Source organism: Myxocyprinus asiaticus, chromosome 33 (genome assembly GCF_019703515.2).
Source record: "Myxocyprinus asiaticus isolate MX2 ecotype Aquarium Trade chromosome 33, UBuf_Myxa_2, whole genome shotgun sequence".
Classification (NCBI taxonomy): Eukaryota; Metazoa; Chordata; class Actinopteri; order Cypriniformes; family Catostomidae; genus Myxocyprinus; species Myxocyprinus asiaticus.
The window spans coordinates 35,619,589-35,637,993 of NC_059376.1; the positions used below are offsets into that span (position 1 = coordinate 35,619,589).

The following is an 18,405-nucleotide window of genomic DNA, read 5'->3' on the forward strand; positions in this document are numbered from 1 at the left end:
CATAACAGACACCCCTATACATTTCAATTTTCTATCCCATTATTATTTTTGCAAAACTTGAAATTTACCAAAACAATTCTCACCGTGGTCTTTAATCACGGTGATGTTGACATGATCTTTATTGATCTTTGCAATTCCAACTGGAACATCAATGGCTTGCACAAGTAGCTCCTTCTTTTCATCATCCTCATCTTTGATAAAGAGTGGAACCCGGACATCCACAGACTCCACGCCCTCCTGAAACTCCACAGCACCTGCTGCCTCTACAGGAGAGATAAGGAATTGGACACATTCAAAAAACAAACCTGAAATGTTACAATGTAAGAAAAAGTATTGCAGCAGCAGTTTTCTAAGTGTAAAGTAACAAAAAAAGGAACTACATAGATAAAACAGTGTAATTTTTCCATTGCTTCTTTGTATATTTAAGTTGTTAGGTATCGGCCCTGTACCTCTGTCAGTAGCCACGATGTAGTAGCCTGGAACCACTTTGAGGTCACGGAAATTTCCAGCCTGAACCTGTTTATCTGTCAGTTTCACAATATCTTGGTAACTGGCACGAGGGGCAGATAAAACCGTGTCGACAATTGTGTTGTTCTGTCTGTCGGTACAAAAGACAATTATTTTTGTACCTCTGCAAGATTTTTAAGATTTGTCTTCCATGTACAAATTATTATAAGAAATTACAGTATATAGAAATGATAAGAAATTAAGTGCATTAGTAGGACTATTTTTATAGTCATTATTTTTATGAAAATTAACTACTTTTTACAAAGCATTTTCTTACCAAATTTTCATTACAGCAAAAAAAAAACCCTCTTTCCATAAGGTTCCATTCATTAACATTAGTTAATGCATTAGGTATCATGAACAAACAATGAACAACACATTTTTTACAGCATTTGTTCATCTTTGTTGACGTTAGTAAAAACACAATTGTTCATCATTAGTTCATGTTAGTACATAGTGCATTAACTAATGTTAACAAATACAACTTTTGATTTTAAAAACGTATCAGTATATGTTGAAATTATGAAAAATTATATGCAGTAAAAGTACCGTTCAATATTAATTCTTGTTTACTAATGTTAACAAATGGAACCTTATTGTAAAGTGTTAACAGTGACATTAATCATCCTGCTCAGACACAACAGTGATCAGATCAACAAATACCACCATACTTTCTCATTTTAATAGTGCATAAATAATATGAAAATTTAAACTAAAATGATATGACATTAAACGTCAGATGATGCAAAAAACCTTCTATGCAAAATATAATTTCTTATTTTTACCTTTACGTTTTGTGGCAATACATATCCTAAACATGTTTTTGACAGGTTTTCATGAAATTCATGATTTTTAATTTAAGACATAAGTGAAAGCGCCATACAGCATTCCATCAGCAAATTCAACAGTAGCAATTGTACCTCTTTCCGGAATTCTTTTGTGTCCTGAGGAAAAAGAAAAACAGTACATTAGGAAACACAACAAAATCCAATCCTTCTGAAACATTCACCCACAAGACGCAGCAACACCCATTTTTATGAGTCATTGCAAGGTACGTGGTCTCACCTGAACCGAGTCTTCTGCAATCTCTGTGCACCTGGGATCTGCATGAACATGTCATTGAGCTGTTGATGAAGAACACAGAGACATCAGCAGTCAGGTATGATGGTTCATGGGCTAGGATTAGTTTCTTCATGATATGACATATCTATAAGCACCCACTCACGTTATCTTCCACCTCCCGTCTCAGCACATCTGTGTCCTGAGCCTCAGGGCGGGAAAGAGTGTCAGAATATTGCCGGTTCAGACGAAGAGAGACGGGAAACTGGACTGTGGAAAAAATAAGGAGAGACCATGAGCTAAGCACTTATGGAGAACATTTGTGCATTCTAAAAATACATGTTCTGATCAGACCGGTGGTTCTCAGCTGATTTTGCATCAGGACCCAGATATTACATTTGAAATTATGTAGCGATCCTCCAGTACCAAACCCCCAACCCATATTTAATGTTGTCTGGCTTGAAGCAATAATGACTTATTGCTTTTAGTAAATGGTGACAACAACAAAATGATAAAATACACCAATGTTCAGTAAATAGTTAAAGGTGCTGTAGGCGATTTTTTCATGGAAAGTAATGCAAAAAATGTCCTACTTTCTGAAAGATATTAATGAAATAAATGTCCCGAGATATCTCACCGGTCTCTGTGATAGCTCTAGACTCTGTAAACAACAAATAAAAATGTCTCTGCGGCCACAGACTCTGATGCTTTCTGCCTGTCAATCATTTTGCACGTTCTCATAGTGTTGTAGTTGAAGCTGATCACTGACCCTTAATGCCATTTTCAGGTGTACATTATTTGTCAGTTGAGGGCGCTATTGTGCTACTGTTGTATTTGAAGCTGCTCTACTGCTTGGTTTCAGTCTCAACGTTATCTTTAAAAATTGCTTACAGTACCTTTAAATGTATTAGAATCAGAATCAACTTTATTGCCAAGTATGCTTACACATACAAGGAATTTGTCTTGGTGACAGGAGCTTCCAGTGTACAACTATACAAAAACAGCAGCAAGATATAGATAATAATAAAAAAAAGTAAAAAAAAAAAACAGTTATACACATACGTACACACACACACAGACACACACATACATACACACACACATACATAGTGCAATCTAATACAAATCTGTTATCTGTTATGTACAGTGCAAATACAAATCTGTAATGTACAGTACAAAATTGTTTTTGTTTTTTGTTTTCAGAGGAATGAAATGGCAGAAGAGGATGGATGTGTTGGATAAATATAAAAAAAAAGACTAAACTGTGTATTGCACATAGTTATTGCTCAATGGGGCAATTTAACTGTTCATGAGATGGATAGCCTGAGGGAAAAAACTGTTCCTGTGCCTGACGGTTCTGGTGCTCAGAGCTCTGAAGCGTCGGCTAGAAGGCAACAGTTCAAAAAGGTAGTGGGCAGGGTGAATGGGGTCCAGAGTGATTTTTCCAGCCTTTTTCCTCACTCTGGATGTGTATAGTTCTTGAAGGGGGGGCAGGGGGCAACCAATAATCCTCTCAGCAGTCCGAACTGTCCTTTGTAGTTTTCTGATGTCTGATTTCGTAGCTGAACCAAACCAGACAGTTACTGAAGTGCAGAGGACAGACTCAATGACCGCTGAGTAGAACTGTATCAGCAGCGCCTGTGGCAGGTTGAAGTTCCTCAGCTGGCGAAGGAAGTACAACCTCTGCAGGGCCTTTTTCACAAAGGAGTCAATGTGTGTCTCCCACTTCAGGTCCTGTGAGATGGTAGTGCCCAGGAACCTGAATGACTACACTGCTGCCACATTGCTGTTTAGAATGGTGAGGGGGGTCAGTGTTGGGGTGTCCACAATCATCTCCACCGTTTTGAGCATGTTCAGCTCAAGGTTGTTTTGACTGCACCAGACAGCCAGCTGTTCAACCTCCCTTCTGTATGCAGACTCATCGTCATCTCGGATGAGGCGGATGACAGTGGTGTCATCTGTAAACTTCAGGAGCTTGACAGAGGGGTCCTTGGCGATGCAGTCATTGGTGTAGAGGGAGAAGAGTAGTGGGGAGAGCACACATCCCTGGGGGCATCAGTGCTGATTGTTCAGGTTGCTGGAAGTGAGTTTCCCCTGTCTCACAAGCTGCTGCCTGTCCGTCAGAAAGCTGGTAATCCACTGACAGATAGACGAGGGAACAGAGAGTTGGTGTAATTTATTCTGGAGTATAGCTGGGATGATGGTGTTGAAAGCTGAACTGAAGTCCACAAAAAGGATCCTTGCATATGTCCCTGGTCTGTCCAGATGTTGCAGGATATGATGCAATCCCATGTTGACTGCATCATCCACAGACCTGTTTGCTCAATAAGCAAATTGAAGGGGATTAGGTGAGCCAACACCAGTCTCTCAAATGATTTAATGACGTCAGGGCAACAGGTCTGTAGTCATTTAATCCTGTGATTTTTGGTTTCTTTGTGACAGGAATAATGATTGAGCGTTTGAAGCAGCATGGAACTTCACACTGCTCCAGTGATCTATTGAAGATCTGTGTGAAGATGGGGGCCAGCTGGTTAGCACAAGATCGAAGACACGCTGGTGAGACACCATCTGGGCCTGAAGCTTTCCTAGTCTTTTGTTTCCGAAAGACGCGGCTCTAATCATCTTCACAGATCTTAAGTGCAGGTTGAGTAGCAGGAGGGGGGAGGAGTGGGGTTGCAGGAGGTGTTGGTGTTTGTGCGAAGTGAAGGTAAGAGTGGGTGTGGGGTGTGAGATTGTGCCTTTCAAATCTGCAGTAGAACACATTCAGGTCGTCAGTCAGTTGTTGGTCCACCACAGGGTTGGAGGTAGGAGTCCTGTAATTTGTTTCACGCCACTCCACACTATTGCAGGGTCATTAGCTGAAAACTTGTTTTTCAGCTTCTCAGAGTATCTTGTTTTAGCCACTCTGATTTCCTTGTTCAGTGTGTTCCTGGCCTGATTGTACAAGACTTTATCCCCACCCCTATAAGCATCCTCTTTGGCCTGACGAAGCTGCCTGAGCTCTGCAGTAAACCACGGTTTGTCATTGTTGAACTTTAAATAAGTCCTAGTAGGAATGCACATATCCTCACAGAAACTGATATATGATGTAACAGTATCTGTGAGCTTGTCCAGGTTTGTGGCTGCAGCCTCAAAAACACTCTAATCCGTGCAATCAAAGCAGGCTTGTAGTTCCCGCTCTGCTTCATTGGTCCATCTCTTTTCAGTCCTTACTACTGGCTTGGTTGATTTTAATTTCTGCCTGTAGGTTGGAAGAAGATGAACCAGACAGTGATCAGAGAGTCCCAAAGCTGCTCTAGGGACAGAGCGATATGCATACTTTATTGTTGTGTAGCAATCCAGTATGTTCCTGTCTCTGGTGGGGCATGTAATGTGCTGTTTGTATTTGGGCAGTTCACGTGTGAGATTTGCTTTGTTAAAATCCCCAAGAATAATAATAACTGGAGTCCGGGTATTGTTGTTCCGTGTCTGTGATTTGATCAGCCAGCTGTTGCAGCGCCGCATTCAAACACGCATTTGCCGCGATATACACACTCACCAGAATAAACGAGGAAAACTCCCACGGCGTAAGGCTTACAGTTAATAAAGAGCGCTTCCAAATTAGGACAGCACATCCTCTTTAATGTTGTTACATCTGTACACCAACTTTCATTTATGCAAAAGCATGTTTCACCGCCTCTCGTTTTCCCCATTAAGCCCGGCAGATGTAACACGCTGTCCGGAATGGATTCACTCAGCCAGGTTTCTGTGAAGCACAAGGCAGCAGAGGTTGAAAAGTCCTTGTTTGTGCAGGTGAGGAGATGTAGTTCGTCCATTTTGTTAGGAAGAGAGCGGAGATTCACAAGATGAATGCTCGGCAGCATTGTTCGAAAGCCGCGCCAACGGAGTTTGACCAGCGCACCGGCTCGTCTTCCTCGCCTGCGTCTGCTGAACAACAAAGCCGCGCCTCCAACTAAAATATCTAGCAAAATGTCTGAATATTCAAAAACCGGGAAAAGACTTTCTGGTATAAGCTGTTGAATGTTCAGCAGTTCGTCTCTGGTAAAACTGACTGGAAAAAGATTACTAAACACAGGACAAACAAACAAAAACAACAAAACAATAGGAGCGCTCCACACCAAGGCGGCCATCCGCGGTGACATCATGATGTAATAATTAGTAAAAATAATCAGAAGAAACAATTCTTCTGCCAATTAATACGGTAATTTTCGCAGGCTTCATTCGCAGCTTCATGCGCAAGTCATCAAATCAAATTCAGAGTTAGAACTATTCATTTTTCTCTTGTACCTCAAATTCATGGTTTTTGAAGGTGAGGGTGTCACACTACCTTTCCATACTGGCATTTGCCTAATTTAGCTGCTTCAGAGTGACATGAATTTGAGTTAAAATGCTGTAGAGTTTGATTGCACGCACAGCAAGAAGATATAGGAATTGTTGTCATTCCCTTTTAAAAGTTGATAAGCCAACAGTACTTATTTTGCATTTGTAACTACATTGCTTTTCTTCTGCCATTCGTGACCATATTCAAACAGTTTGTCGCAACCCATTAGTTCAGGACCACTGGACTTGATAACTAGGTGAAGCTCTGTTCATACTCACTGGTCTCTTTGGGGTTGGGTTGGATTTGGTTCTGCGGGTGGTTTGGTCCTCGATGAATATTGTCTGTCACTTTCCAGCGTACAATGTCAGTGCTCTTAAATGGGCCGGTGCGCACCATTGGGGTGTCCAGATGATCAGAAGTCAACAAAGACTGACGTAGCATGTAGTGGTCTTCTTTGAATCCCACTGTGCGACCTGCCAATCAAACAGACATGTGAAAAATAATGTTATTCCTTTGATTTCTACTTGGTTTAGCTTAATACAGTAAGACAGATCTAGATCTCTATGTGACAAAGAGAAAGATGATTACCTCTGCCACAACATGGGAGAAGAGCAAGACAGGCATTCTAGGGACAGACAGTAGACAAGACCATATATACATAAATCTAAAAAGGTTAGGAAAAAATATTTTTTACCTGAAAGAGCAATAATGTGAGACATTTAAGGGGATGCAATGGCATCTTGAAGTAGGTATGTATGTGACACAACGTGCCCTAACTTAACTATCCATGACCACAACAAGCAATGAGCGGCATGACATATTGTTGGTTTCTATTTATGTCACATGATGCTGGGCAGCCCCACCCCCAGTGAAATCTTATTGGCCCAAAACCTCTTTTGTACATAACTGTACATTAAACATTGTATGCGTTCCGATTGTCTGTAGTTTTGTTGCTTCACACGCTTTTTTTGCTGGAACTCTATTGAAGCTGGAAACTTCTCGCACTGAACAGATATGGCAATCTGTATTTTCCTTTGGGGACATTTGGGATGTGCTTACTTGTAAAAACAATATAGAAATTAAGCTTTCTTTAGATATAAAAAAAAGTTGTGTGTGTGTGTGGCTACCTGGCAGCAGCCACAGTATTTCCAGCAGCAGAGTAAAAGCAAACCAAGCAGCAGCATCAGAAAGATAATGAGAGGAATCAACCACAGGAATCCTGCAGGTGGACAGTCTAACACACACAGAAAACAATCTGTTAGTTTAACACTGACATGTAGAACTTACAGATAATCTACACACTCTTGTTCAAGAGGCAGACAGTCAGAGTTGGTAAAAGCCTGCCACATAACCACAGTGGGCCGCCCTTACGCACAGCTAATAGAGCGCAACAGTGCCCAATTATTCAGTATCTGGGTTTCGTAGCCCATTTAAAATTTGCCTATAGGCCCACCCAAATTATTTCTGCTTTCTACAGTAATTTGTTGACCTACTGTGATTTCACAGTAAAACTTAGAATATAGTAATTTATTGTAACAAATAACTATTAAATCTTGTATAATCCAGGCAATTTTTTTAAAGTACAAATTGATATTTTTGAATAACTCACCTTTCTTTTTCTTTACTAGGACACGATGTTCTTTAGCTGTATCATTTAAGGCATAATTCACCGTATATTCATATGTGCAGTCATCATCTTCATCACGGAAGCTACACTTCTCGATCACGCTGTCATCTGTGGCCACAAATAAGTCCATCAATTTCAATACAATTTCTAGTATGGCATTACTATCCTTCAATTATAAACAATATTTGATTCAAGGTTTGATGCCTTACCGTCTTCCAGTTCGTCCACCAAGATGGCTTTAAAGTGACACTCATCACACTTCCTTCCTTTTCTCTCACCGGTGTTCCAGGCCTGGCACTGAACGCAGGTCCTCTTGTCCTCGCACATGCCCAATTGAGCCTGCAGGGTGACGGAAGTCAGTTTTCGGATATATTTCTTAACCAACAGACCTCATCGACAAGAAGATTGAAGGAAAAGATACAGACGGACAAACACATCATAGCCATACCTGGAAATTAGCTTCACAAGTGGGACTCAGTGGCAGTCCAGAGTGCTGACACTCACAGCGGCCACATTTACACACACCACGGCTATTGCAGATGCCCTGCAAAAGGGAAGAATGATTTTTGTATAAATAGAGTTGATGTTTTACATGGAACATCTGTGACAACTGTTTTTATATGTGTGTGCTATTGTACAGGAAATAATTGAAATACTGATATGATGGCCGAAATACTGTCATACCTGTTTTTAATATATATATATATATATATATATATATATATATATATATATATATATATATATATATATATATATATTTTTTTTTTTTTTTATTATCACCATTTCTCCCAATTTGGAATGCCCAATTCCCACTACTTAGGTCCTCGTGGTGGTGCGGTTACTCACCTCAATCTGGGTGGCGGAGGACAAGTCTCAGTTGCCTCCGCTTCTGAGACCGCCAATCCATGCATTTTATCATGTGGCTCGTTGTGCATGACACCGCGGAAACTCCACATGTGGAGGCTCATGCTACTGTCCGCGATCCACACACAACGTACTACACGCCCCATTGAGAGCGAGAACCGCTAATCGCGACCACGAGGAGGTTACCCCATGTGACTCTACCCTCCCTAGCTACCGGCCAATTTGGTTGCTTAGGAGACCTCAGCACACCCTGGATTCGAACTCGTGACTCCAGGGTTGGTAGTCAGCGTCAATACTCGCTGAGCTACCCAGGCCACCAATTTTTTTTTGTTTTAAATCTATAACTAAAATGTTATATGCTGCAGGCATCAAACAAACTATAAAATATGTAAAACTTTTTTTAAACTCAAATAAAAAAAGAGTGTTGTCTATACTAATGAAATTGGAATAATATGCCCTGATCTTCACTAATATCAGAGTACAAATGTTCCAAAAACTTAAAATAAAACAAAAACATCCATATTGGCTGATACCCACGTGTTTAGTGTGCATCCCAAAATATAATAAGAATAATAAGGGTTTAATCAGCATTAAACAGTAATGCACTTCTGTAGTTTTTGCATATTTTCATGAAAGTGTTTGTATATTTGCAGGCTTTACCCCTCTGCTGTCCAGGCATGTTTGGTTGCTAGTGGAACACTCACAGGCATCTCCAGTCCAACCGGGTGTACACACACATCTACCCATACTGCAGCTGCCACGATCTAAGTCACAAACACAGGTGAAAGATCACACACTTCAAAACACTATGGTAACATGTCAAAAAGATGTTTGTCTTTGCCTACCCACACATCATTAAATAAAACAATACAGACTGTATTTCCTATCACGTCGAGTACAAGGAGATGGAAAAAATGGTATCCCAGTTCATCCAGTAGGATTTTATTTTATTCACAGCAATAATAATAATAATAATAATAATAATTCCTTACATTTATGTAGTGCTTTTCTAGGCACTCAATGCACTTTACATATTATAGGGGGAATCTCCAGAACCACCACCAGTGTGCAGCATCCACCTGGATGATGCGACAGTAGCCATAGTGCGCCAGAACGCCCACAACACTCGAGCTATTGGTGGAGAGGAGAGTGATGTAGCCAATTCAGGGATGGAGATTATTAGGAGGCCATGATAAATAAGGGCCAATGGGGGGAATATGGCCAGGACACCGGGGTTATACCCCTACTCTTTTTGAGAAGTGCCCTGGGATTCTTAATGACCACAGAGAGTCAGGACCTCGGTTTAACATCTCATCCGAAAGACTTTGCTTTTTTACAGTATAGTGTCCCCGTCACCATAATGGGGCATTAGGACTCACACAGACCACAGGGTGAGCAACCCCTGCTGGTCTCCATAATACCACTTCCAGCAGCAACCTTAGTTTTCCCCAGGAGATCTTCCATCCAGGTACTGGTCAGGCTCAACCCTGCTTAACCACTAAACAGTTGATTATCCCATGCAGAATTCTTTAGGACTGTTGGTTCCAAATTATGATGGAAATTACATTAGCAAATCCATATATTCTTTGGCATTTTTTTTAACAGGATGCTTTTCTTTTATTATGGTCCCAGAGAAAATACTGTTATTTCAGCTAGACTTACTAGGGTCACTTAAAGCTGAAATGAAATGCAATTAGAACATACAGTGAACTCCATAGACTCCATAGACATAAACTCCATTGTGAAGAAGGCTCAGCAGAGGTTCAACCTGCCACAGGAGCTGCAGATACAGCTCTACTCAGCCATCATGGAGTCTGTCCTGTGTACATCTATAACTGTCTGGTTTGGTTCAGCCACCAAATCAGACAGAAGTAAACTACAACAGACAGTCAGGACTGCTGAGAGGATTATTGGTGCCCCCCTGCCAACCCTCCAAGACCTGTACGTCTCCAGAGTGAGGAAACGTGCAGGTAGAATCATTCTGGACCCCACAAACCCTGCCCACCCCCTCTTTGAAATGTTGCCCTCTGGCCAGTGCGACAGAGCACTGAGCGCCAGGACATCCAGGCACAAGAACAGTTTTTACCCTCAGGCCATTTTCCTCATGAACAATTTAACTGCCTCAGGACTCCCCATAGTGTAATAATGTAAATACATATCTCATGTACATATGTATATTCACATATTTAATTCAATATTTAAAATAAACTGTACATACCCCTACCTTGCACATACATTACCACTTGCACATGTACATATGCCATTCTGTTATATGTCCTATTATTTGTATGTCTATTTATACTCCTACCTTGTTTTATATTCTGTCTCACTGTAATGTTCTGTGTGCACTTGTTTCTCCTACCACCAAAAAAAAAAAATTCCTTGTGTACATGAGAACACTTGGCAATAAAGCTCATTCTGATTCTGATTCTAAACTATCAAAAACCTTTTACTAACCATTACAGAGGAATCCACCAAATCTCTGGCACTGAGATTTGTCAAATTGGCAGAAGGGCCCCTCAAACTGGTTTGGGTTATAGCACACACAGGTACCACACATACAGTCCCCTTGTCCATTGCATGGCAGTTTCATGTCAGGGCCAATACACATGGCTGAGTCTGTGGAGGCCCCCGCCGAACAGTTACAGAAAGGACCTAGCCTATGAGGGGCAGGGCATGTACGGGGTCAGAGTTATTATATGTCATATAATTGGAGCCAACCAAAGTCAAATACATGAAAGGATATAAATTACAATTATACCATCCATCGTAACACTGGCATTTCCCGCAGACAAAATCTCCATGGCCGTTACAGCGCACTGCATTTTTTGCTGGGGTCTGATTTTAAAGGAGAAATACAGGTGTAAGATTTTAAATAAAAAAAATTGCAGAACAGGAAAAGGGTTCTTAAAGGAACAGTTAATCCAGAAAAAAAAAGATCTCATCATTTACTCAATCTCCTCACACAAAGCTATTGTGTGGCTTCAGAATAAGTCACATAGACTATTTATTGGGGTGAACTGAACAGTTGGCAAACCTCACCTTTTCACAATCACATTTCTGACACAGCACTTCAGCATTGATTCTAAGGGCGGAGCTAAAGGTGGTGGGTTTGACTCTCAGCATTCCTGCTCGGTCAGCATTCCTGCTCTTACACACATGGTCCTCTCCCACCTGAGTAAGGGCCTTCAGACGCACCTTAAACTTACCCTAGAAACAGGGAGAAACCAATAATCAATGCCTTTTTGAAAAGTCTTCACATTTAAGATCATCTTAAAAGTGCATTTGAATGTTACTTAATCCTTCATATAATTTGTTTTCTCAGATATACAGGGCTTGGCAATAAGAATTAGGGACAGTTGTTAGGGCCAGCAGACAGAACTGTCACTTGCCCAATTGGGCAAATGCTGCATTTATGCCACAAATTCAATTTGTAAGCACGTAGAGCTGCTCTGGTGCAAGCAGACAACAACCAAGTTAGCAGATGGACAAAATAGAGAGGGGGAATCGCTCAAGACAACCAAATGCTTTTAAGACTCTTTATAGGTTGTGTGATAGTTCACACAAAAATGAAAATTCTCTCATCATTAACTCACCCTCATGCCATCCCAGATGTGTATGACTTTCTTTCTTCTGCAGAACACAAATGAAGATTTTTAAAAGAATATCTCAGCTCTGTAGGTCCATACAATGCAAGTGAATGGGTGCCAAAAATGTTATGCTCCAAAAACAAGCACATAAAATCAGCACAAAAGTAATCCATACGACTCCAGGAATTAAATCCATGTTTTCTGAAGCAATATGATAGGTGTGGGTGAGAAACAGATAAATATTTAAGTCCATAACATAAATTCTCCTCACTGCCCAGTTGGGGGCAATATGCATGAAGAATGTGAATCACCAAAAACAAAAGAAGAATGTAAAAGTAAAAGTGAAAGTGAAGAGTGATAGTAAAAAAGGACTTAAAAATGTAGTTGTTTCTCACCCACACCTATCATATCGCTTCAGAAGACATGAATTAAAGCACTGGAGTCAACAAAATTTTGGCACCCATTCACTTACATTGTGAGGACCAACAGAGCTGAAATATTCTTCCAAAAATATTCATTTGAGTTCAGCAGAAGACAGGAAGTCATACACATGGTGAGTAATTTACTCATTTACTCACCATCACACCACATGGCATGAGGGTGAGTAAATGATGAGAGAATTTTCATTTTTGGGTGAAAAATCCATTTAAGTATTTTTTTAAAATAAACAGTTACTTAGTACAATGTCTTAAAAAAATGCAACGACGTGTGTCTGACGCATAGACCAACAGTTATAAAAACTTCACAGGAATGTGACAACTAGTGCACATGTTATTTTCTGTCAGTTGTGTATAAGAATGAATTATTAAATAAAAATTATTACATTTACATTTTACATTTTACATATTACATTTTCCTTGGCCACCAGATTTTTACATTTTACATTTTACATATTATATTTTCCTTGGCCACCAGAATTTTTTTCTTTTTTATTATTGATTTGACTTGTAAACGCTTTTTATAGTAGTGTATGCAAATGTAAAACTAAGACAAAAACACTCACAATTTGTCCTGGTGTGATTCTGAAATTTCCATATTCAGAGGAACCACCAGATTGAGAGAGAATTTGAGCTTCAATCGCTTTTGGTTTGTCCTCTACACGAATACTGATCTTGGAATGAATATTCTGTTCGAAAAAGAGAGATGAACTCATTAATAAGCTGATGAATATTTAAATCTGAATCACAGAGAATTTACAGTATCTAATTCTATTAGAAGCACTGGGGGAATTCACTCCAAATGGCGCTGTATTTGCGCCCCATTGTGTTTTACCTCAAAAGCTTTTTCTAAAATGTTCAGGATGTTGGAGGAATCTTCTTGTAACTGTCCCAGCTCAGCAATGGGGAAGTATTCATACAGTTTCTACATGAGCACACAAAGTTTAAATCAAAAACCTGTCAAAATTCAGTATCATGTTTTCAACATAATCTGTTTTTATAGCTCTGTTTCTGAGACTGCTTTCAAATGGTGATAAACAAGAGACACATTCAGACAATAATAATACATATGTATAAATGCATCCAAACCTCATAGTATGAATAGGAGTGGTTAGTAATGGCGAAGATCGGGATGATGTTGTGATGCACCAGAAGTCGCACCAGCGTGGGTATAGATGGGTAGTCCTGACGAACGTCATGTGTGTAATTTCCATCTGGAGTTAAGTGGCATTTCTCATCATTACGATCCAAGATGCCCGCAAGCACATTGGCACCGTCTGCCTCGTAATGGAAAGCCGATTCTGTGGAGAAGACCAGCAGGTGGGTGCTGTTTGGCCTCCAACCAATCTGAGTCTGCAAACATAAACAATGTTAATATCATTTCTAAGTTACACTGTACCAGTAAGAAAGATGTTGTATACTAGACTTTTTAATTCAAATTGCAGTATATTTATTACAGGGTCAGTCCCCCTGGGTGGCATGCCTTGTTCTTGTGTGTCTCAAGACCAAACATAATGACACCAAACCTGTGCTGTAGGTGACATATTTGATTTCCCACTGACAAAAATGAAGGGTCTGCTGTTGGGAGTTCAAAGATTTGATTAGAGCGTGAACTATTGAGAAGTCTTGAAATACAGTGCACGAGTGGTCTCTACTACTTTCAATGTGGTTTTTCTTTTTGGAGCTAGACAGTCCAGAGTCACTGATCACTGTCATTATATGGAAGTGTGAACATTGTTTTTATTTTTTATTCCATTTGTGTTTCATGGGGGAAAAAAAGTGGTGACAACTCTTGGCTTTACCAGCCTTTACTTTAAATCACTTTGCCATATTACCTCTTTCCCACTGCAATATCTGGTTTTACAAGTGCTAACAAGAATTTACTAAAGTCTACAAATTAATTTGGTTTGGCATCTTCCATTGACATCTGCACCATTGACTGGTGGTACCTGGCAGACAGCAGCCTGTAGAATCGCATCAAATCCCCCCTCTGGGGCATCCAGGTTGCCAGATATACGCTCATTCTGAAGCTTCTGTTGGAAGTAGGTGATATTGTGTGTGAGAGTGATAACGTTGCGGAATGAAAATGGAGGGTCACTGTTGGCCCACGGCTGAGCTAATCTGTGACAAGGAAAACACACAAGTATAAGGAGAGTATTAAGGTAGACAAAGATTGTGCATGTGGGTATAGATGATGTAATTGTGCTTTGTTCTCACTTGGATGGCCTCATGTCTGTTTGAGGCTCGGTGACTTTGTCCACAAACTTGCCAAATCCAATGGTGTAGTCATCAGAGATTACACCAACAAGTTTAGCTGCATGAGGTGAGAAGACCATACAATAAATTAATATCAAAATAGCATCCTGTCAATTATGACATACAGTACATCCTCAAAAGACAATCACAATCACAATCAACACATTGTCCCAATTATAATGCTGCATTCCATGCTAGAAGTACCATAATTACCAAGATTACGTGGATTCCACCTAGTAAAAACTGTTCATGCCTTTGTCAAACTTTTAATTACAAGCTACAAAACTCTTAGTTTTAAGAACTCTCCAACTTCTACCACTTGTGATGTCAAATAAAACAATTTAAAATCATCATTCTATAGGGGCATTCATACAGGTTGGGTATTTCCATTCAAAAGCTAGACGAAGCGCAATGGAATGGAAAACAGCTGTCTTATGGCGTTTTTTTTTGACATGCCATCCTAGAAAAATGATGCAATGGCAAAAATCTGCATGTGTACATAGAACAAAAAAATGTAAGAATGCATCCTGTGGGGACGTCGTTTTAAAAACAACAAATTTGACTGGCCCTTGTTGTGTGGCAATAAATTAGATTCTAAATAGAAGATGTGAAACAATCTAACAAGATCAACTAAAAAGGAGAATTTATTGCATTTTTGGTAACACTTTACTGTAAAGTCCTATTAGTTAACATTAGTTATTGCATTAGGTATCATGAACTAACAATAAACAATTATTTTTATAGCCTTTATTAATATATCTCGGTTAATGTACATTTGTCAAAATACCATTGTTCATTGTATTATCATGTTAATTCATATTATATAACTTAACATTAATGTATACATTTGATGTAAAAAAAAATGTATTAGTATATGCAGAAATTAACATGAACCAAGATCAATAAATGCTGTAAAATAATACAAATAATGGTATTTTTGACTCTGATAAAACCTACTTGTTTAGTAGTTTTTTACAGGGATAATCCTAGTAGAGTAACCTTGTCTTACCCAAGGACGCAGATCCTAAATCCCTTGTGGGATTTGAACCTACAATCTATTAGTTGCCAGCCCAGATCTAAACACTATGCCACATAACCCACCCAGCTGGGCTCCCATCCTCTTCAGGTTGTCCAGATCGTCAGACATGGAGTTGGAAAAGTCCATGAGGATGTAAAGGTCCAGAGGGCCACGTGTGGGTTCAAACACCTCCATCTCAACCTCCTTTTCCTCCCCAGGAAGAAGCGACATGTACATCAGCTGAGGGGCCACCTGAGAGCGCTTCTGTGTCTCATCGATCTGCACATTCTGAAAGACACACACAGACATGTGAATACATACACACACAATGATTTAGAAATGTAGGCTATGTTAACAAAGCAGCATAATATTTCTGACAGTCCTCTTTGGAGAGCTAAATAAGGATGTGTTCACACACAGTACGGTTATGAATCTGCCACAGGCGTCATTTACGGGTGGGGTGGATGGGACATGTCCCTAACACTTTTTGCCTTTGGCATTTTTGTCCCCACCATTTTTTGAAATAGCTTTCGTCAGGTAAGTGTCTAATGCAGAAGAAACATCTACAGTTCTTGTCCAGGAGTTTTTGTTTTGTTCGTTTGTGTGGAGATCCAGCGCTGGAGTTTGTTATTTTGTGTGCTCATTCATTACGGCAGTTATCAGTGGCGTTGGGTGACAGCAGGCTGCAATTTTCTCTCGTGCACACAGACATGCACTCTACTCACTCTGCTGTTGAAGAACTCCTTTAAGTTATATTGCAAAGCAAAATGCTAACAGATGTGTCCCCACTTATATACATCCACAAATGTACAGATGCTATTTTTGTTTATTCAAATTAAGTTATATTAGGGTAGATTAGATACTGGAACTTCTTGTACTAGATGTGAAAATTTTACCTTGAGACCACTTAGTCATTCAGTCTAATAGTTACTGATCCATGCAATTATCAACTGACTAACAAAATCCCAGGACTGTTAGTGTTAGGCTGTAAGTTATCAAATTAATTATGTAAAATATTTTTTTGAGCGTTTGAATTGGTGATCAAGAATTACTTATTTTGACATTATCAGCACATAACCTAATTAATATTCATGAGTTTTGCTACTTTGTGCTTCAACGCATTCCCCCCCTCCCCACCCCAAACATCCCCACTACTTTTTAAAACAAAGTGGTGCCCATGCTATCCACTGCCATTGATTTGAAAAGGAGGACTGAGATATTCTTAAAAAAAATTTCCTTTTAGTGTTCTGCAGAAGAAAGAAAGTAATATGAGTATGAACATCATGAGGGTTGTTTACTGATTTTTCAGAATTGTCATTTTTGAGTGAACTACTTCTTTAAAGCCAGGTGTTAAGAGTCTATTTAAACAAACCTCTCTAATTTCCCTGGTGCTCTCAACTGTTACCATCTGATGACATTTATGGGCCTCCAGGTTTTCCTTCAGGTCACAGCGCTCATACTCAAAGATCTAACAAAAAAAAAAAAAAAAACACACAAACACAAATACAGAAAACTGCACATGAAAATGTTTATAAAGAAAGCTACAGTGGACCATTTTCACATTTCCAGGTTTTGAACACGGAAGTAAGGACATGGGAAACAATAGCAAATATTACTTTTGCATTCCCATTTGCTCCAACAGCCTAAGAAAAAAATTCACCATTACATTTCTACTACTTTTCACAACAGGTAAAAAAAAATTTAAAAAAATGAGAGAGACGGAATATGTTAGTTAGAAGAGACGAATGCCAAATTTACTGTCACTCCCTGAGCAGCTGCATTTAAAAGACCATATCAGCTAGTTCATTTGATTAATACCAGGGTAATGTAATACAATATATAGTGATATAAATATACATCAAAATAATATACACATTTTTAAAAAGTTTATTAGATTTAAGCTGCTAAATGCAGGATAAAAGCGGCCCTACAATCTGTGAAAAGGATCCATACGTTTTAAGGACAATAAAACCAAACACATACAAAATACACAAAATCAGTACAATCTACAGTATAAGGATCAGTGAACCTCACCTCATCAGGGCAGTAGGCACATCCTGTGCCAATCTGCATACACTGTGAGCAAGTACTGGTCCTGGCAGCAGTACAGTGGTTCACTATATAACACACAAGCATATATTCAGTATGTAATGTGTATATTCAATAATTTAATGTTTGTTGATATTATTTATAAACATTAATATAAATCGTTAACAAGATTTGTTGTATTGAGTAATTTTTGGTCGCTATGCACTGATTCAGGTTAGCAAAAATGTCTCTGGTCTTAAGTACGTTTTCTAAGTAAAAGTGTTTGTAACTGAGATTTGTGGTTTAAAGGGCTTTAGAATTGAGTTTAGAGTTCCCACCCTCATTAGTATGGCTGGCCATCATAGAGAGCATGAGAACGTATATCCCCACTGCTAGACGTGTCTCCCATCCTCCCATTTCAGTCTTAAACACACACACAAAAAAAAACGTATACATATTACACAGCAACAGCATATACTGTACGTCATGCACAGCCTGCAAGATTCATGCATACACATACACATTACATAAAGTTAAACATGAATTGATGTCAGACATATTCTCACGCACACAAAGATACACACCATAATTGAACTGAGAAATTTGGGGTATTCTAGACATGTGCCTTGATGAACACCATAACAAAGTCATAAAATACCTTTAAAACATAATGACAACTCTAGTAACCTCAAATT

The 18,405-nt window shown here is 39.3% G+C and overlaps 1 protein-coding gene across 3 annotated transcripts in view; it reads right to left on the reverse strand.

The window, feature by feature from the left end:
• LOC127423705 (integrin beta-4-like) overlaps positions 1 to 18,405 on the reverse strand; it is a 34,579-nt gene that overhangs the window by 13,703 nt on the left and 2,471 nt on the right. For all 3 annotated transcript variants that reach the window (XM_051668212.1, XM_051668211.1, XM_051668210.1), the window contains exons 2-25: positions 18,049 to 18,133; positions 17,717 to 17,799; positions 17,055 to 17,150; positions 15,766 to 15,970; positions 14,626 to 14,722; positions 14,358 to 14,529; positions 13,498 to 13,761; positions 13,244 to 13,333; positions 12,975 to 13,097; positions 11,424 to 11,591; positions 11,143 to 11,219; positions 10,839 to 11,041; positions 9,042 to 9,145; positions 7,963 to 8,058; positions 7,724 to 7,853; positions 7,497 to 7,622; positions 7,015 to 7,121; positions 6,476 to 6,512; positions 6,166 to 6,360; positions 1,733 to 1,836; positions 1,573 to 1,631; positions 1,428 to 1,451; positions 450 to 598; positions 84 to 263 (exon numbers count right to left, since the gene is read on the reverse strand). In XM_051668212.1, coding sequence (XP_051524172.1) covers positions 84 to 263; positions 450 to 598; positions 1,428 to 1,451; positions 1,573 to 1,631; positions 1,733 to 1,836; positions 6,166 to 6,360; positions 6,476 to 6,512; positions 7,015 to 7,121; positions 7,497 to 7,622; positions 7,724 to 7,853; positions 7,963 to 8,058; positions 9,042 to 9,145; positions 10,839 to 11,041; positions 11,143 to 11,219; positions 11,424 to 11,591; positions 12,975 to 13,097; positions 13,244 to 13,333; positions 13,498 to 13,761; positions 14,358 to 14,529; positions 14,626 to 14,722; positions 15,766 to 15,970; positions 17,055 to 17,150; positions 17,717 to 17,799; positions 18,049 to 18,127 — 2,968 coding nt within the window. In that variant the 5' untranslated portion in view covers positions 18,128 to 18,133. The remainder of the gene's footprint in view (positions 1 to 83; positions 264 to 449; positions 599 to 1,427; positions 1,452 to 1,572; positions 1,632 to 1,732; positions 1,837 to 6,165; positions 6,361 to 6,475; positions 6,513 to 7,014; positions 7,122 to 7,496; positions 7,623 to 7,723; positions 7,854 to 7,962; positions 8,059 to 9,041; positions 9,146 to 10,838; positions 11,042 to 11,142; positions 11,220 to 11,423; positions 11,592 to 12,974; positions 13,098 to 13,243; positions 13,334 to 13,497; positions 13,762 to 14,357; positions 14,530 to 14,625; positions 14,723 to 15,765; positions 15,971 to 17,054; positions 17,151 to 17,716; positions 17,800 to 18,048; positions 18,134 to 18,405) is intronic.